The following is a 21,266-nucleotide window of genomic DNA, read 5'->3' on the forward strand; positions in this document are numbered from 1 at the left end:
CTCTCTCTCTCTCTCTCGCACACACTCTCTCTCTCTCTCTCTCTCTCGCACACTCTCTCTCTCGCACACTCTCTCTCTCTCTCTCGCACACTCTCTCTCGCACTCTCTCTCTCTCGCTCTCAGGTTCTTTTATTTGAAGGCTAATGCTAATATGTTAGTTACAAGAGAATTCAACAAAACATATCTAACCTAGAATTTAAAACATGTACAGAGCACCAGCTGGTTATAAGCTATTATCCATCACATTTGTACAGATATTTCCTTTATCCCTTTCTTGTAGAAACGCCGTGAGTTTACTGTGATATCATTCGATTAACACCAATATCCTGAGCAACTACTTCCCATCTCAGGTCTGGACAGCGAGTGCCAGAGGATTCTTGTGTTGATAGCCACCAGGCAAGCTGATGATGACATTTACACCAAATGTATATTGTCTTAAAACCAAAATTACAACATCATTAAAGTGATAATATTTGTAGGGAACAGTGTGTAGCTTGTTCTTTGGCTCATTATCTCAAATGGCTATTCAGTTTATTCTCTTAAAACATTGTAGGAACTGGGTTCTAAACATGATTTCAATTCACTGCTACAGATTGAAACTCGTACACTGACGTCTGAATTTTAGTTAAGGGATTTGAATGGATGGTGAATGTTTTTGAAATTAAACTTATTCAGAGCCAAAGCTTGTAGGTTAACATATCAAATCTAATCTTGAAGATTTACTGTAATCAGAAATGATACCTGATACTAATCCTCCTTGAACTAATTTGATAGTGGTTACAAAATATTTTGGTCTACAAAATATTATGCAGTTAGCATAACTATCTTCCCATCAGCTGCACTACCTTGTATGACACTTACGCACAAAGATTCTCTGTTTTAAATGAGCCCTTGCTATTCTCCCCAGTCTTGGAAAGATCATAATTTTGACATCTGTGTACCCAGGTCTGATGACTTTTTGAAGAAAAGAATCAGACAATAATCCCAACTATGGGTTATTTTCTGCTGGGGAGTGTACATATGAATGTGAAGAAGCAGCCCAAATCATTTGTGACTGGTGGCTACCAGAGCAAGAATGTTATGGTACACACTGTCCAGATCAGAGATGAAAAGTAGTTGGTCAGGATATTGATGTTAATGGAATGATACCCCAGTAAACTTACGTCTTTCAACAAGGACGGGATAAAAGGAAGTATCTGTAGAAAAGTGCACCAAGAGATCAGAGGCTGAATATAAAAAAAAGAAAGAAACCAAATTGAACATGGGAGCAATCCCAAAGGTGATGTAAGACTGACATCAGAATCAAAACATTGAAGGGGCAGCAGATTCCAATGTGCCAAGTATGTAGGTCATATATCTATATATCATCTTGTTTTGACTGTTTAGTATTGTATTTTTATCATTTATAATTGAAGAATTGGGGAATATAAATATCAAGCAAAGCGATCATAACATAAAACGTAACGCTGGAACAAGGCGAAGAGCTGATTGGAAAGTATTTCTGTTGATTTTGTTTAAATCATTGACAAATCTCAAGCCTGTTTTTGGTAAATTTAGATAAGTCTTAAAGCATAGAACAGACAATAAGCATATGTGAAGCTGGGTTATGGCAGCAGACGGGATTGCCTTAACTAAACTTCCCTTTATTAGATGTTGCTCCCAAATCTGTCTGGTTCAGAGTCATTAATTAGAACTGGAGTGTGAGTTAGATACACTTTGGCACAGATATGAGGGGAGCAGTACTTGGGTACTGTACCTTGCTGAAAGGTACAGGTTCACAATGGGGTTGGCCTGTCAAAGTAAGAGGAACTTGGGTGAGATATGGAGTGAAGAACCACAAACAAACCTTTTTTGGCAAGTGCATCATACTTCGTATCTGCATGCATAAAGATGAAACTATTGGAAGGGTCTTCAGAATGTGCACCCTGGCAACTTAGAGGAGGAAGCTGTCTAGAGCGAGGAGGAGAAGTCTAATATAGATAGTTCAATAATAAAGAGGACAGACAGCATCCTTTGTAAGTGGGATTCAAAGTTCATATTGTTGTCAGTTTGTGCTAGAGTGAGGGACATCTCAATGAGAATGTATTATGGGAGAGGAGAGTAACATGATTTTGTTGTTTCTGTCCTAATTGGAATCGTCACCCACAATTTGGGAGCTATTGGGTTAGATTGTTGTGGCGCAAATAAGTGTCCTTTACACAACACAAGGGATATAAAGAACAAACTCGATTGAAGATGCAATTTTAATTTGAAGGGACTGCAAGACATGATGGCTGTTGCAACAACCTGGCTGCAAGATGATCAGGACTGAGAACTAAATATATCAAGTTACTAAGTCTACAGGAAAGATATGGAAAATGATGATGGAGGAATAGTGTTACTAATTGCAGCTAAAATCACTTCCATGAACAGAGAGGATATAATGATTGATAAACAAGCAGTTGGAGTTTTTACAGCTCAAATTGTTTAAAGGATTTAAAACTGCAGCCAGAGTTGTGTATAAGCTCCCTTGTAATTGTATTGAAGTCGTGGTACCTGAGGTTAGAAAAGCACATAGTAGAAGTTGGAGTTAATTTGTTGGTGGAAGATTTTAATTTTGACACTGGCTAAAATAAACAGTCTAGCCCTTATCAGAATGCTAGTGCATTTCTTAAATGTGTCTCAAATAATCTTTGGGGGAAAAATGGGCTGAATTTTCATTGCAGGACCTTGATCCCAACACTGAGCTAAAATAAAGATCAAAGTCCTGAAAATGCCACTGGCCTATGGAAGACACTTTTGGGGAGGCATCAATTTCAATTGGAAGTAGCAAGCTCCATCCAGATAAGGACAGTAGTCAGGTTACCAAGGCTGGAAGGCCCATGGGAGGACCCCTAGCACGAATAGAACATAGAACATTACAGCGCAGTACAGGCCCTTCGGCCCTCGATGTTGCGCCGACCTGTGAAACCAATCTGAAGCCCATCTAACCTAAAGTATTCCATTATCATCCATATGTTTATCCAATGACCATTTAAATGCCCTTAAAGTGGGCGAGTCTACTATTTTTGCAGGCAGGGCATTCCACGCCCTTACTACTCTCTGAGTAAAGAACCTACCTCTGACATCTGTCCTATATCTATCACCCCTCAACTTAAAGCTATGTCCCCTCGTGCTAGCCATCACCATCCGAGGAAATAGATCGACAGCCCCTCTATTAAAGATGGGAATTGCTGAAGTAGGTAGATCATGCCTCTGGTACCGGTTGCCATCAATCAGTTTGGGAAATGAAAGTTTGAATTGTCAACCAGAAGCAGGAAAACACTCTCTCCGCTGTAGTAATGGGATCCTTCCTGTCTCTTTAATGAAATCTTCAGATGATTACCTTTCTTGTTGCTGAGATGTTGCCATTATTTCACAGGTGAACTCCTGGTTTGAGCAGGACTCTGGTGTTTGGAAAAATCAGATGGAATCAGAATAGTACACTTAATTAAGGTCCTTTGAAATTTTAATAGGCTACCCTCTATGTTTGGGAGTGTAGCATGTCCCACTATTATCTGACAAGTAGATTTGTGTGAAGGTAGGAATGTACAGTAGAGCAAGACTGAGTGTTTCCCTCTCATTTTCCAGGCCCCACACCATGCCTCAAAGAACCCTTGAAAACTCAGCCTGAAATGTTATAGAACTACCAATGTGCCAGGCCAATTAGATTTAGTAATGAAACTGATTCTGTTCACAACCATAAGGTATGTGGATATTTATCTATTAGTGATTATAATATAGTTTGATGTAGTGTTTGAAAGGAATAAATGTGGAACAGCCACTTGGTTTCTAAATATAGGTCAGGCTGCTTTTGATGGGATAAGGTAGACTTTACAGCGAACTGGATAACTTTATTAATGGGTGAAATGAAGAACATTGGGAGTTCAAAGCTGGTTTATATTCTGAAAGTTCAATTTTCCACCTACTATAAATGACAGTGATGAATGATGAAATAGCGTGAGAAATGTAAAACTAAAAGAAAAGCATTCTACAAATTACAAAAAGTAATATGCATTCTGTCACTTTGGAAAGATGCAAAGATGGGTGATGGATGCCTTACGTACCAAAGCGTGGCAAATTCTTAGGACCTGATGATTTCTGTTGCAGGATTTGAAAAGAGAACATAACTAATGTTACAAAATTCTCTTCACTGAAACTTAATTTTGAATGGAAAAATTCACTGTTGAAGGAAAGTGAATGAAGGGAGCCATGGAATTATGGAACAGTTAGTCTCACATCAATTGTTTGACTCTGTAATTGGGGATAGGTACCTGAGCACCTTGAAAACTTACTAATTGAACAAAGGGATTTGGTATAGATTACACACGGGCATATTATGTTTGTCGAATCTAAATTTTTTTGATGTGACAAATAGTGAATAGGAAAATATCTATGGATATTACTTACTTTGTAAGAACTGCCTTTTATTTTTCTGTCTGTTAAAAACTGTGGACTGCAAGGAGAAAGAACATTTAAAAAAAAAATCAGACATTCTTTCTCTGCTAGGGAGTTTAAAATACCTGTGCAAAGCTTCGGGGTAAAGAATGAAGACTTAGGACTGAGGTGGGGGATAAATTTCTCCACTCAAAAAATTGTGAATCTTTGACATTCTCAACCTGTCCAGGTTGTGGATACGTAGTCATGGAGACCTGCGGTACAGGAAAATGTCAACTGCATCCATGCTGTTCAAAAACGACCACCTAACTATTCTAATCCCATTTTCCAGCATTTGGCCAATGGCCTTGTATACGTTGGCATTGCAATGCACATCTAAATACTCCTTATAAGTTAGGAGGGTTTCTGCCTCTACAACTCTTACAGGCAGTATATTCCAGATTCCTACCACCACCTGGGTGAAAAGGTTTTTCCTCAAGCCTCCTCTAAACCTTTTGCCCCCTACCTTAAATCTGTGCCTCATCAAAAGGAATAGTTTACTTCTGTCTACCCTATCTATGCCCCTCATAATTTTGGAGATCTTAACCATGAGCATAGGTTTAAAGTGAGAGGGGAAAATTTTAACAAGATCCCAAGGTAACTTTTTCGTGCAGAGGGTGGTGCGTGCATGGAATGAGCTGCCAGAGGAAGTGGTGGAGGCAGGTACAATTATAGCATTTAAGATGCATCTAGATGTGTATATGAATAGGAAGAATTTAGAGGGATATAGGCCAAATGCTAGCAAATGGGACTAGGTCAGGTTAAGATGTCTAGTCAGTGCGGTGAGTCTGGACCAAAGGGTCTGTTTTCATGTTGTAAGATGTTATGCCCTTTCTCAATCTCCTTTGCTCTAAGGAAAACAACCCCAGTCTGGCCAATCTCTCTTCATAACTGAAACTCCAGCTGAGACAACATCTTGGTAAATCTCCCCTGCACTCTTTGCAGTGCTTTGACATTCCCCCTAAATGTGAATTCCAGAACTGCACATAGTACTCTAGGTGTGGCCTAATCAACATTTTTCATCGTTGAATATGTTTAAAGCTGCGATAGCTAAATATGAGGCATAGTGTGAAAGTGTGTCTAAGACTGACATTATTTATGATCATGTTGAATGGGGTGCAGGCTGAACAGGTCACATGTCCCACTCCTGCTCCTATCTAATGCGTTCTGTCTGGGTGGTGGAAAAGTGTGGAAGTAACTCTTGTCTTTGCAGACAACAGTGGTGACTCCACCTTCTTTTGTGAAGAAAGGAAATTGTTGTTTTTGTTTTGATCTCTAGTTCATCTTTCTTGTTTGTGAGTGACATATTATCAATTTTCTGGCAGTATTATGCAATATCTGGTTGCTAGAAAGCATGAGAACAGCCTTACTGTTGCAAATAAAATTGCTGCCTTCTCAGAAGTGTGAGGAGAGACTCTTAGTGCCATTCTTGGTGGCTTGAATAGTAAAAATCCTGAACTAAGGCAGCAAACATTTGATTTCTGGTCAGGGGTAAGTTATTTGATCTCAAGACTTAAGCAGCTGCAATTTTCCTCCGCTAAGGAAATTAAAATCAGGGTTTCAGTTTGTGATCTTGGTTGTGCCCAATATGCATAGAGATTTTTCCTTGTTATCTTGTCAGTTACTTGAACATGTCCTTGGATTTGCAAGCCCATTTGCAAGAGGAAATACTTCTACTTGCTTGATTGGAACACTTCATAGTTTTGAATACTTCATTATGTCTCCAAGAAAACTACCTCTCCTGGAAGGAGAACAGTCCCAGCTTTTCCAGGCTTTGTTTTATATATATTATATATATTAAAAATAAAAAATATACCTTCTCCAACTGACCTTGACATCCTTTCTTAAGTGTGATGCCCAGAATTGTATACAGTGAGTTGTGCAACTTTACAAATCTTGATTAGATTTCAGCTTTGTATAAAGTTTTTTTTGTTATTGTGTTCAATGCAGCTATTTATGAATCTAAGTATATACTTTAACAGCCTATCAACTTGCCCTATACATTAAATGTTTTTTTTTGAGTGTGCGTGCCCAGATCCCTCTGTTTCAAGATAGCACTGTGTAGATTATACTCCCTCTTCATGTTAAATCTCATGATGGATCACTGAACTACTAATTACATTACATTGCATTGCATGTTGCTTCTCATTTTGTCTCTTGAAATTTAGTGCTGTCCTGTGCATATTTACTACATTTCCAGATTCTGTATCATCCACAAACGTACAAATTGCACTCCCATGCACTGAAGTTCAACCCATTTTAAATGCAGCAAGAAAAACAATGGTCCTAATAATGGGAATCCCATATATGGTTCTTTCCAGACAGAAAGAGATCCATTCAGTGGGGTGAGGAAATTGGAAGAGTATGTTATGTTGTTCTGTGCAACATTTAGATTTCACTTAAATTGCCAAAAATTTCTTTTTTCCAGGTTTATGATCTTGCGTTAAAAGATAACCATAAAAGATGTTTTACGCTCACTTTGTGTTGAGCAAACGTGGGCCGCTAGCCAAAATTTGGCTTGCGGCCCATTGGGACAAGAAGCTCACCAAAGCCCATGTGTTTGAATGTAATCTGGAGAGCAGTGTGGAAAGCATAATTTCTCCAAAGGTAGGTGTTCTGCCAAAAAAAGGTTTGGGTCAAATTACTGTATGTATTTGTAGAACTCTATTCAATACTTTTAGTGTTTGTCTTGTAAAGTGTGTATTTCCTTGTGTTACGGATAGATTTTATTGTGGAAATTTCATTATGCAAGTGTCACACTAATGTCTGTGCATACAAATACAGAGTATATAGTTCAGCTAGGCATTGTACTTAGTGAGTTGGATGGTCACATTTTATCTGCCTATTACAACCACCTCTTTTTATTTGTTTTCTTTGCTGCATTACAACATCTAACATTTCTGTTTGCTTTGTTTTTGCCTTTTTTTGGGTGGACAGGAGTGGTGTCGCAGGTTGCATTTGACAGAATTTTTTTTTTGGAAAAATAGAGCCCTCAGCCACTCCTTTGCCATTGCTTAATTAATCCTTTATCCTTCCCCACACTCCCTGATTTGCATCATGTCCCCCATTCCTTCACATTACACTTTCCATCCCAGCTATGCTTTCACTTCCATTGATGCCTGTCTGTTCAACTGCCCACCTCAACCCTGTACCTGGCTATCTTCCTTGTTCCACTTTTATTTAGCTTATCCTCCATCCAAATCAGTCCACCCATTTTTGGCCAATATAGTTGGTCCAAAATCAATATAGCATTGGTTCATGCCCTCACTGCAGTAGGCAGAAAAGTGCTATGTTGTTGAATCATCTTTCATATGATTAGTCTGTGTTCATTTGACTGATTAAGAAAATACTTTACGTGACCTTATTTTTTGAAGACCAGGATGCTATGAAAATGGAATAACTGGTTGTATGCTGTTTAAGAGACTGTGCTGCGTACAGATCAGCTGGTAGTTTTTCTCACCTAATGGTCATGATTTGTCTCAAGTGATTCTGCAGCTATAAGGCATTTTGGAACATCACAGAAATTTGGCTGAAATCCCAATCTGTACCTTTGTTACTTTTGGACTGTGATGTTAATAATGTCAAATATCAGAAATGCCAAAATACTAGTTTTTTTTAAAAAGCAGATTCCAATTCTACGGGGCAGTGCAATACTGGAACAGAATGAAGAAGACAGGACAGAGCCACAGAGTCCTAGTGTCCTGACCAGTCTCCCATCCTTCATAAACTTAATACTTAACTTTGCTTTTCCTTACATGCACAAAGTTCCATTTATCCATCATCCCTGCTCTTGCTGGCTCCCATTGGCTTGCAGTCCCTAAATGTCTCCAATTTAACATGTTCCTTATATTTAGATCCTTTCATGGCTCCCCCTCCTTAGTATATTTTCTTTAAGTTTATGGTCCTGTTCCTTGTTTTTCTCTGAAGTGTATTAATTACCCACATTAGGTAGTTACCCATTCTGTTAACTATCTGTCATTTTGTTTTTGAAAAAACTTTCTACCTAAATTCCAAAACTTCCCTTTGTGTTGATACTACTGAGTTGCTTCTTTTCTCCTTAACAGTGGCTAGTCAGTAGTGGCCTAAAGTCTCTTTTTTTTTCCCCTTTATTCTGGAGCACAAAAGGAAATAGTAGCCTTATCTGCAGCTCCTCATAATATTGGGAATTATGGGAGAATTACGGACTAGGTATTAAATAGGGGTAGAAGTAAAATGTGCAGATGTTGAAATTGTGAAATTGAAACAAGAAATGCTGTAATTACTTGGATCATACAGCATCTTGAGGAGAAATAGCATTAATTTTTGAATTTGATAATAAAGGTCTTTTCTGTTTGCATTTTACGCTAATCGCGGAATCTTTCTTCTTTGTGATGTTTTTAATCTTTTATTCAGAATTTCTTCAAATATTTCTCCAGTAATCAGTGTGCATTTACTCTTTCAACACAGGCTTCCAAGCAATGTTGGTTCTTTTCAGTATGACGTCTACTTATTTTTATTGTCTACTAACAATTATAATCTTCAACATAATTAAAATTATACAGCAGTAGTGATGGTTTTAGTCTTCCATCTGAAAGTCAGTGTTATGAAATATTGAAACTTGATTCATCTGAATGAAAGAAATCAGTTTTGTTGTTTGCATCCCCGAAGCCATGCAAAAGAGATTGTGACAATTGAGACTTCATAGAAGACTTGGAAAATATGTTCATTATTAGTAGTTTGTAACTACTGTATTTTCCAGGTCAAGATGGCTTTGCGAACCTCTGGACACCTTTTGCTGGGTGTGGTGAGGATTTATCACAGAAAAGCTAAATATCTGCTGGCAGACTGCAATGAAGCCTTCATAAAGATTAAGATGGCTTTCCGTCCAGGTATGGTATTGATGGTTTGCTTGTATACTATTTGTGTTTTTGATAAAAATTGGAGGAGGGAAGTTCTGGAAGGAATGTAAATTACATATTTTCTTGATGGCTGCTTTGGAGTGAGACTTCAAAAAGGCTTAAAAACTCTGTGTTTTAACTAATTTGTATGGACCAACAAAGCTTGGTTTTTAGTGCAAAGACCAGCCCTTTCTAAAATTGAAACAGACTAAACACTAAATCATAAGGAGAAACGTTAAACTGACTGTCATGAATCTTATTCAGTTTCTTGACCTGGAATCACTTATATTATTTGATGTTGGTCTCCTCAAAGCTAGTTGCTGTTTGTTTTTCCATAATTTACAACTCACAATTGCAGTAAACATAATTAATGAGAATGTTGAGCTGCAGGCGCAAACAGCCACATGGGCAAAATGATATTGGAGTGATAAAAGACCTGGTTCAAACAAAGTCAAAATTAGGTACTGAATATTTTTGGATGGCAGAGTATCCTACATGTTCTACCTCTAGATGGTTAGGAGTAGGAAGAAAGTGACATTCTAAAGCAACAGGAAGCAGCTACCTCTAAAAATGGCACTGCAGGATGTAAAATAAAGTGCTCTGTGTGGCACAATAAATAGTTAATTATATTTTGAAATTGACTCTTTGCAACATTGTTCTTCTCCCTCCTAGCAGGTGTTGTTTCACCATTATTCCTCCTATCACCTACCTATCTTACCGCAGTCTTCTCTTTACTTGCAGAGAAAAAGGAAGTCGGTCGGTGATGCAGGCATGTCTTCTGCTTCTCTGTCTCTCTGTCTGTCTGTCTCTCTCTCATATGCACACACGCGCACACGCATTTCCTGCAGCATGTCCTTTTGCGGCCACCTGACATCCCAGACCACATCTGCAACTTTGGTGTTGTAGATAATCAGTCTGTTTTGTGAATGCAAAGATTTTAAAAAATGTAGAGAAGAAAAGAAAGGAGAGGCGTCAGTATTCAATAAGGAGGATATTGCAGTGCTAGAGAGGATGATGCCTTGGAGAATCAAAGGCAGAATCTATTTGGCTTGAGTGAAGAAACATTTGAGGTGCCATTGTACCTCATTATGGTCAGGAGAACATTTTTGATGTACTGATCAAGGAAGAAGACACTGGATCTAGCCCTAGGGAATGAAGTGGGTCACCTGTCTGTTGGGAGCCATTTAAGGAATAGTAGTCACAGTATCATAAGTTTAGATTAGCCATGGAAAATGATAGTGAGCAAACTGGAATTAAGGCATCCAGTTGTAGGAGAGTCACTTTCAGTGGTTAAGAACTCAACTATCCTGGGTAAATTGGAATCAAACATTGGTAGCAAAATACAATTGAAGAATTGACTGCCTTTAAAGGGGACATTGTTCAGTTAAGAGCAAATTGTATTCCTATGAGGGAGAAGGAAGTGTAACCAAGGCCAGAGTTCCCAGCTTGGCAAAAGAGATTGCAAGTAAAATGAAACAGGAAAAAGTGGCATCTGAAGATTGTAAGGTTTATAATAAAAGCAAGAACCTGGCAGGATACAGAAGATTCAGAGAAGAAACAACGCAAGAGTATTTGATAAAATGGTGTGTAGACAGCTTGTTGGTACATTTGATGCCTGTGGAATAAAGTGGGCAATTACATTGTGGATATGAAGTTGGTGAAGTAGCAGGAAATAGTTTTGGAGATTTTGTTTTTATGATTTGGGGGCAGGTATACAGTGGAATCCCCCAGGTGTGAGAGGACAGTAACTTTTCTTAATAAATATTGATGACTTTGGTACATTCAGGGAATAATTTCAAAATTTGCAGAAGGCACAAAACTTGGATGTAGATAAGGCTGATGGATGGGGCAGGCAAGTTTCTTCAGGTGAAATTTAATGTAGAGAAATTAATGTGATGCACTTTGACAGAAAGAAAGAGGAGAGACAATATTAAATTAATGGGAAGGGCAAAAGTAAAGGAAACAGAAACGCATTAGGATATATTGTTAATTGTGACAGGACAAATTGAAAAAAAATACTGTTTACAGAAACTACACCTGAGGAAGAATGTGAAGACTTTGGGGAGATTGTGGGAAAGATGCCTGATCCCAGAAATGAGAGCATATAGTTCCTTGAGTAGATTGGAGTGAAGGGGTTATTCTTCTTGGAGATGAGATGGTTGAGAGAGATTTGTTAGAGGTCTTCAAAATCATGAGGGATCTGTACAAAGTAGATATAACCCGGTTTTGAAGTGTCAAGACTGGATGAGATATACTTAAAGTGAATGGCAAAAGATCTAGAGTGACCTAAGGAAAAGCTTCTGTATGCAGTGAGTAGGATTTGGAATGCTCTGCCTGAGTGTATAGTGAAAGAGATTCAGTAATGCGTTTCAAAAGTAACTTGAATAAGTGTCAGAAAAGGAAAAATATTCCTGTACCTTGGTGTAGTGGGACTCGCTCAGTTGCTGCTGCAGAGTCTCCTCCGGCTCAATGGGATGAATGGTCTCCTTGTGCTGTAACCTTCTAATGATATATTTTATGCATCTATAATGGAGCAGGATTTTCCTACTGTGCACTCTGAATGTCTATAATCTACATTTTTGTGAAAGTTGAGAAAGATCCAAGAATGAACTTAGTACTGCAAAACTGTGAAAAGAGGGAGAAAAGGGGTGCATGTCAAATCTTTGAGTCCAAAATCATCTGCATGTTTTCTCCATTAAGGGTTCAAACCAGGTTGGTCTTTGAATATTAAAAAAAAGCTTTTGTGCAATTTCAAAATGGTAACATGTCTTTTATCATTTTGCTTCTCTCCAAACAGCAAGCAAGCAAGCAACAGTTCTCTGATTAAAATCTAAAATTAGATTAAATGAAATAATTTGTGCCTCACTGCAGCCCAACAGTTTGAATATTGCACACTGTTACGCGTTCAGTACTGAGGACAAACTGAGAACAAGCCTAAAGCCTGGAGTCACAAGAACAGTACCAATAAATGTGATGGCTATGATTGATTCCAAAAGATTTGTAAAGCCTTGGCTAATTTCAAATTCATGAGTTCCATTATGCTTAATCAAGAGGAGTACTACAAAGTAATTTTCTCTGATGTTAAACGTATAAGGGCATTCTCTTGGCACAACTGCACCAGGTAATGTGGTCATCTACTGAGATATGTGTGGAGCTCAGTTCACATGCTCTGCTTCGAAACTAGAAATTGACTGACCATGTGACACCTTGGCGACCTTATTGTAACTTGATTGTTCTAGTTTCTAGATGTGATAAACAGCATGTAAACTATTATTAAATGGACAAATTTGATTTGCAATTATAGGAGTCGTGGATCTTCCAGAAGAGAACCGAGAAGCTGCATACAATGCTATTACTTTGCCTGAGGAATTCCATGATTTTGACCAGCCATTACCTGACTTAGAGTAAGTGTTCCAAGTCAAATTTAATATTCTTGCACCCTAAGACCATTTTCCGAATTGGTTTGAGAACATAATTCAAAACGGTAACTTAGAAATGACTCATAGTGTTTAACATCTGATAGTTTGTGGCTTTGAGTGATGTAATTCTGCATTGATCTACTCTAATCAGGACAGATAATTGACCTCAGTGACATTGCTATTTTACACTCTAAAGTACATAGAAATAGTGTGTATGTGGACTTGGGGTAAAGGCCTAATTAGGCTTAATTGTAAAATCTATCATGAATAATGTGTGGAAACCTAGTACCTTTAATTCATGTGGTGGAAAACTAGCTGGGCAAATTGTCAATGTTGTTGCTGAATGTAGATCTCATACCGCAACATTTATCATTTGCAGTGAAGAGGAATGGATAGGTAGGGTGCAAAGTGAACTACTAGTAGCTGGACCATGAAACATTTTCTTGAGAAAGAGAGAGAGAATATGATGGCATAAAATCAGTCAATTCACAGAAGCAAAAGTTTCATTTTTAAATTATATTTTTAGAAAATAATTTTGAGATTTTTGTGTTGCATCTGCAACTCAAAACTATATTTTTGTCACTAATATTGTTACAACTTTAATGGCATTGACTCCATACTTGGGAAAATGGATCCCTTGCATGTAATGAACCTTTATTATCTTGCCAAACAAGATAGACATGACATGACATGACATGGCAGGCTATTGAACCATGGCATTACACATAAATCTGATTTTACCCTTATTCAGTTCCAGCACAAGCAGACACACAGCTGCTGGATGGTGTTCCGAAGTGAAAATTGTAGCCGAAAGATTTTTCCCCCCCCTCTTTGCTGCTTAATTCAGGATAATAAAAGCCAGCTGTTTGGTCTCAGATGTGCAACCAGTATACTAAAGGCTGAGCATCTACTGCATAAGTTTGTTGAGCCATTGTGTTGCTCTGTTGTACTTCTGGTGAATAGTGCCTGCTCAGGGATATGTTTGGCTGAGAAAAGCCATGCTTTTCCAAGATGGCCTTTGTCAGTGAGGTTGCGATCTGCATCTTTAAATCTCAAGATTAAACACAAAGCTAAGACAAAACACTGGGTACTTGCAAAAGTAGCATCTTATGGAATTTTAGTCTTATCCCTCTTAACTGACTGCAATTGATTATTTTAATGACATTGTTAACGCTACTACTTCAGCTTCATGCAGCTTTCAAACTGTATGTTGCTATGACAATCAACATAACTGCCGCTGTGTTTTGCTAATGGAGCACAAAATAGTTCTGTTCATTTTCAAATTTGTAAAATGATTGCTTTTTTTTTATTAACTAAGCTTAAATATCAATCTGGAAATAGATAATTTTGGTATTTGCAAATTAAAGTGTACAAATAGAGAAATTGTACTTTGTAGAAATACTCAAAGAATAAATCTGTGTAACGTGATTGGTATAATCTTTAAAAATTTATAATTACTAACTCAAAAAATATAAACTTGAACTTTATCCATATAATTAATGATCAGTGACATCAGTGACTCAATGACATTAATAGCCAAAGGCTCAAACTCTAGAGAAATTTCTTAATATTTACCACAAACAATATCTGAATTCTTTTTGTTAGTCTCACTGTTACCTGGCCATGTGAAACAAAATTTGGCAGTATCAGATGATTTCTTTCAGCATTCCAGAGAGTGTGCATGAGAGCTTATACTTCTGTACAGCAGCAGCTAATTGCCTGAACAATTTACCCATAAGTAAGTTATTTGACATTTTGGTGGTATCATTCTTTCTTCGCTACCTAGTGTTCAGGGGTAGCTGTAATATCTGCATATTTTGGTTGCTAACCTTTTGGAGTAAGGGACTTGGTGATTATTATTTGTGAACATTCCCATTTTTAATTTGTTCAGAATTATATTTGTAAAGGCAAGTACAGGTTTATACTGATTACATGTGACATGAGGTTTTGTTTCTTTTTTTAAGTTGTTTTTTTTAGTTCTTATCAGATCAATTTGATTTGCAAAACTTCAGATCTTTGCTTAACCAAGTCAATTATGATCTGTTTTCCAGTGATATTGATGTGGCTCAACAGTTTACCTTGAATCAGAGCAGAGTGGAAGAGATCACAATGCGAGAGGAAGTGGGCAACATAACTTTACTTCAGGACAATGACTTTGGTGAGAAATGAGATTTGCCCCTGAACATAGAGACACGTCTGAATTTTTCCCTCATAATTTCATTCTTCTAATAATTTAGGAATTCAGTTTTTAGTGCTGCTTCTGTTAGGAGGTAGTGATAATGCACAGAGTTTTATTAAATGCTGTTTAGGTTGTTAACCCATTTATTTCATATCCATTAACTGCTTCATAACATTGCCACAAATGAAAATTTTAATCTTTAAATCATTAAAAACATTACTGTGCAATTTTTCAGCTAAGCTTGTAAAAAAACGAATGTGTCCAATTCTTAAAATGAAATGGCATTTTGAATTGAATTGTTAACAACAGTGTAACAAACTGCACTGTTGGTACAACACTTTCCTCTTTTAGATGATGTATAGCTACTGACTTGATAACTTTGGTATGGATGTTCATTTATGTTGCTGAAACAGGGTAGATTGGGAAGGATAGATATTTTTGGCCTTGATTTTTTTTTAAACCTTTTGCCAAGTAAGAAGTGTGTGTGGGAGGGGTTATAATGGAAACTTTTGTTTGTGGCTCCAACCCACCACCTTTTCGGGTATTTAATTTTGGGGAATTATGCCAGCTAAAAGGTTTCTGCTTAAAATGGGTCAGAGTTACTTGATTTAAAACAAACCTGTCAGTTCAGTGACTTGGAGACAATAAGGACTGCAGATACCTGACAAAGGGTTTTGACCTGAAACATTGACTTACCTGCTCCTCGGATGCTGTCTGACTTGCTGTGCTTTTCCAGCCTCACACCTGTAGACTCTGTCAACTCAGTGATATGATCAGCACTGCAGCTTTGTGCTTTCTTTAAGTCAGTGCATCAGTATGTCACCCACTAAACATCAGAATCATGATAGGAAGCAACAATTGACCAGTCAAGGCCATATTAAGTCTATTTTTAAAAAAATATTATTCTGTTAAAACCTCTTATCATGAATATCACCATGAGGTGCAGGGATGCTCTGCACAAGCTTTACAGTGAACCTTTAGACCAATGCAGCCCTGAAATTTCATGCTGAAATCCTCCTCCCAGTGACTGCCAGGGATTACATCCATGGTTACATGGCTTCTATCTTCTGCCTAGATAGTGAACTTAGTTGAGTATCAGTCAGGGCTTGAAGAATTTAGTAAAACCTGCTGTTCAGATTGTCAGGGGCTCCGTAACACTAGACTTGGGACAAAAGTCAAGACTATAGAATATTTGGCTTAATACGTGCCACGTAGAATGTGAGAAAACAGAGTTTAATATTATCACAGGTACTCTCTCCACAAACTTGCTTTCTAAAAATTGGAGTTGTCCAGATCGGGACATTTTAAGAACGGGCCGTGCATCTTTATTTTACTCAAATTAAAACTCTGGACAATTCTACTATGTGCTGTGTGGCACTGGAGTTTTAAAAAAATATATTTTACTGCTTGTATGCAGTTTATTCCTGCACTTCAAGTGATTCTTGACCTGGATTGGCCTGACTTGCCCAAAACACTTGATCTAAATCTGGCAAGGCTTTAGTGCCAAGGCTGCAAATTTTGAGAGAGTACACTGTTGTGCATGATTATGAAGCTTATGTTGTGAAAAATAGTGCCAACTCAAAAGATTGGTAGTGTTTTTGAAACCAGCAAAGGGCTACCAAAAATGTGGGCGAGAAAAGGGGGAGATAAAAATGAGTAAACGAGCCAGGAATGTTAAACAGATTGTAAGATTTTAAGAAAAAAGGGGGAGTAGCTAAAGTAAACATAGCTTCCGTAGAAGCAGAGTCAGGGAAAATTACTTCAGGAATGAGCAAATGACAGGAACGTTGAACAAGTCATTTGATTGTCTCCATCTTGAACACACAAATTACAAACCAGAAATTAGATCTGGTAATAATGAGGGACTTAACATAATTACTATCAGCAGAGAAAGTGTTCAAGATATTTCAGTGACTAAAATCTGATAAATCCCCAGGAGCCAATGGCCTGAAACTTAGGTTTTAACAAAGCAAGCTGCAGAGATAGTGAATTTCCTAGACACGATTTCCAAAAAATTGCCTAGATGCTAGAATAGTCCTAATGGGTCATGGGTTAGGAAATGTAATTGAAGAAAGGAATGAGAGAGAATACTCTTGAATTGTGGGCTGGTTAACCTGACATCAGTCATCGGGAAAAATGCTGGAGTCAATTATTAAAGATCCTGTAACAATGCAATTAGAAAACCATAATGTGCTTAGATAGAGTCAACAATATTTGCTGAGGAATTGCATTTTGGTAAAACAAACAAAGGCAGGACCTATACAATTACAAGTAACGCCTTGGGTAGTGTTGTAGAACAGAGAGACCTGGGGGTTCGGGTACGTAATTTTTTTAAGTTTACATCACATATGGATGGGATGGTTAAGAAGGCATTTAGCGTGCTTGTCTTCACTGCTCAGACCCTTGAGTATAGGAATTGGGACATTATATTGAGGTTGTACAAGACATTGGTGAGGCCTCTTCTGGAATACTGTGTCCAGTTCTAGTAGCCCTATTGTAGGAAGGTATTAAACTGGAGACAGTTCAGAAGAGATTTACCAGGATGTTGGCAGGAATGGAAGGTTTGAGTTATAAGGAGAGGCCGCATAGGCTGTGACTTTTTTCACTGGAGCATAGGAGGTTGAGGAATGACCTTACAGGAGCTTATAACATCGTGAGGGGTATACATAAGGTGAATGGCAGGTGTCTTTTCCCTAGGGTGTGGCGTTTCAAGATTAGGGGACTTATTTTTGAAGTGAGAGGAGAAGGATTTAACAAGGCATGAGGGGCAATTTTTTTACGTTTTAAGGTTCATGTGTGGAATGAACTTCCAGAGGAAGTCATGGATGAGGGTACAGTTACAATGTTTAAAAGGCATTTAGATAAGAACATGAATAAGAAATATTTGGAGAGATATTAGCCAGATGCAGGCAAGTGGGACTAGTTTGGTTTGTGATTATGATCAGCACGGATTGGTTGGACAAAAGGGTCTATTGCTGTGCTGTATGACTCTATGACTCTATAATTGTGTCCCACATAGCCAATTTTTTAAAAAAATGCAGAATGGTCTCCTTCAGGAGTAAGCACACATCACCGGCAGAGATAAAATGTATAAAACTTAGTCCTTTGGGTAAAGAAGTGTAGCTACAATTATATAAGACATTGGTGAGATCATACCTGGAGTATTGCAGCCATTTTTCCATCTCCTTACTTGAGGAAAAATGTGGTGGCGCTGGAGGCAGTTCACAGAAGGTTCACCAGATTCTTTACAGGGATGAAAGGGCTGTCAGATGAGGAATAGTTGAATAGGTTGGGCTTGTACTTGCTGGAGTTCAGAACAATGAGGGGGGAATCTAATTGAAGTATATAATGCTAAAGGGGATTGATAAGGTGGACATTGAACAGATGTTCCCCCTGTGGGACTGTCTAGAATAAGAGGTCATCGATATAGAGTGAGAGGAGGTAGGTTCAAAACTGAGATGAGGAGAAACTATTTCTCTGAGGGTTGTGAATCTGTGGAACTCTCTGCCCCAGAGTGCAGTGGAGGCAGAATCAATTAACAAATTCAAGAATGAAATAGATATGTGTCTGATGAAATGGGGGATAAAGAGCTACGGACAGCAGGCAAGAAAGTGGAGTTGAGACCAGGATAACACCAGCCATGATCGTATTGAATGGTGGAGTGGGCCTGAAGGGTTGAAGTGCTTACTCCCACTATGAATCCCTATGCTCCTATAGTCTGCTGCTTCTATTTCATATATTTGACTCTCCTCGCGTGTTTTTTAAAAAAAGCAATTTAGCAGTCAAAGCGTGAGTCACATTAACTTTAAATTGCATAAGTTCAATCCCTTTTGGATAAATGATTACAGTATCCAGTAGACTCCATCTTGGTGCTGAAGTGCAAGTTCTGCTTCGGCAAACTTATAATCCTGGAACGATCTGTACTTTGCGGAAAATTGGCATTGATTTATTTTATTGAAAACATGTTGGTCAATTTCTAGATATTTTCAAAACTAATTTATCAATTTATAAATAAATGGTATGACTGGAAAGTGGAGTCAGTTCTCTGCTCTTAATCCTTCACTTTTGGATTTTGAAAGCATCTTGACTTGCAAAATGTTCACAACGTGCATCAAATTTGGGTGACTCACAGCCAAAATACTTCTGGTTTTCTTTGTTTAAGATTTTGTCAAACGCTAGCGGAGGAAGGATAATTTTTTCAGCAATATTGTCAGTTTTGTTAGAAGACCTGTTATGTTAATTAAGTTAAAAGCATCAGCCAGCATAATTAAAGTTGTGCATAATTTTGATTGACCTGAATTTCAATGGATTCAAATTGATTGTCATTGGAATGTTCTTTATTGGAGCTTTTCACCTTTTGGGAAAGAAATATCTATTTGGCACCAATTCAGATTGCCTAATGGTCTTGTGAAATATTGTTTGTGGTAATCAAAGTTGTACTGCAAGTAATTTGATATAAGATACTATTGTATAGCACCATCACTTTTATTTTTAATTAAACTCAGTGAATTGTCGTTTTATTTTTGTCTGATTAAGACATCGCTGTGGAAGTGATTGGTTGTGACCCAATTGTAGGAAGCGAAAAGCAACTACAATTCTATTCAAAATGTCCATTGATTCGCATAATTTCAGGAGTATTTTGGACAAGTTGGTATATAATCTGTGTTCTTTAGCACTAAACGATTACTAATGATACTCTTCCAGTGAAGATTTCATTTAGACCATTATTAAAAGCTTCAAACTGCATGTCGGAATCTTTGCTCTTTAAATTGTTCTAGGAATGTTATTAGTCTTTGAAAGGGGGAGAGCTTGTCCCACTACCCCACAATGCTTCAAAAGTAATTTATCTTGTTTAAGTGAGCAGTCTTTATTTGAGCATTCAAAGAGAAACCCACTCACACAAGTGATGATGGGGGTTCTGTCTATATAAATTTAAGCAGCCGGAGTCAATTTGTTGTTACAAAACGGCCACTTTGACACTCAGCATCTTCACCAAGCCAGTTGTCTTTGAATTAGATTTTTCACATGACTATCTCATAGACATTGTCTGAAGACAAGCTTTTCTTAAGTATTAGTGGTTTTGGTTTTCTGCCAAGTATCCTATGATTCTCTTACATCAGTCTCTCCTTACAATTATAACAAAAATAAATATTTATTGCAAAAAGAACTGTCTTTTACATTCATCAGAACAGTTGCTTTCATTGTTTAATTATTTATCATAGAAAGCATTAATAAACGACAGTATTGGATGTTCCAATAACGACATGAATAAAGATTGATACATTGAACCAGGACATGTAAATAGTGTATTTCTAATGTATCTTGGCTTCAACATGGCACTGTGTGAACTTCAAGCTTGTTGATTAGTTTGATGTAACATTAGATAATTGAAAATGAAACTTTAGGAACTTTTCATCGGCTTTGATGATTAAGATAATGATTTGCTACTGTGTGATATTAAAATTTTATGTATGATGTGGAATTTTCATCCTATGTGAAGGTGATTTTGGTGTTGATGATCGTGAGATCATGCGAGAAGGCAGCACATTTGAAGAAGATATAATGGGAAGCACCAGTGATTCTAATCTGTTGTTGGAGCCAGTGCAAAACACCACAGCTCAGCTGGCTGAGAAAAGTAACCATTTGGCGTATGATGATCCCCTCAAAAACGATGGATTCGGAGATGGAATTGATGGTGGAATTCTTGGTATGTCTTTAATTCTTCATTTGAACAAGTTCATATTGAAATTGTGAATATTCCAGGAGAGTAAATTAATCAAAATGAGGTATCTGTCCAGGGAAGTTTGTTTAGTTTTCAATATATTTTGAAGGATTCCCAATTTTACTTGCAGTTCAACTTAAGATAACTTTCAGTTGTAGGTGGTTTTAGCTCCTCCGAATGAGTGTGGCTGCAGAGCGTCCAAGTCCAGCAGCATGCTCTGCTTTTGTCCAAAGTATAATATCAATACGTTGCTTAGAATGAAAAGTTTCAAGCATGATTTTCCATTGTCAGTGCATTGATTTTATATAATTAAACAGCATAGAAGGTGGCCATTCTGCCCATGAACTTGTTCTTTAAATGAGCTATTAATACCAAACACCTGTTGTTTCCTCCTATTCTTGCAAATTATTTCACTCCCTTTTGAAAGTTTCTATCATCTTGTCCACCGAGCCAGACTGTAAGAACTTGCATTAAAAAATGTCCTCATATTACTTATTGGCTCTTTTGCCAATCATCATAAATTTGTATCAGAGATAGTAGGAACTACAGATGCTGGAGAATCTGAGATAACAAGGTGTAGAGCTGGATGAACACAGCGGGCCAAGCAGCATCAG

The 21,266-nt window shown here is 37.6% G+C and overlaps 1 protein-coding gene across 6 annotated transcripts in view; it reads left to right on the forward strand.

Annotated features, from left to right (window-relative positions):
• rad21b (RAD21 cohesin complex component b) overlaps positions 1-21,266 on the forward strand; it is a 62,974-nt gene that overhangs the window by 14,864 nt on the left and 26,844 nt on the right. For 2 of the 6 annotated variants that reach the window (XM_048596345.1, XM_048596341.1), the window contains exons 2-7: positions 281-396; positions 6,884-7,062; positions 9,194-9,323; positions 12,637-12,736; positions 14,803-14,909; positions 20,431-20,637. In XM_048596345.1, coding sequence (XP_048452302.1) covers positions 6,919-7,062; positions 9,194-9,323; positions 12,637-12,736; positions 14,803-14,909; positions 20,431-20,637 — 688 coding nt within the window. In that variant the 5' untranslated portion in view covers positions 281-396; positions 6,884-6,918. Of the gene's footprint in view, positions 1-280; positions 426-3,609; positions 3,726-6,883; positions 7,063-9,193; positions 9,324-12,636; positions 12,737-14,802; positions 14,910-20,430; positions 20,638-21,266 lie in introns of all 6 variants that reach the window. The other 4 variants (XM_048596340.1, XM_048596344.1, XM_048596342.1 and 1 more) reach the window with 3 other exon arrangements.

This window comes from Rhincodon typus, chromosome 4 (genome assembly GCF_021869965.1).
Source record: "Rhincodon typus isolate 14 chromosome 4, sRhiTyp1.1, whole genome shotgun sequence".
Lineage (NCBI taxonomy): Eukaryota > Metazoa > Chordata > Chondrichthyes > Orectolobiformes > Rhincodontidae > Rhincodon > Rhincodon typus.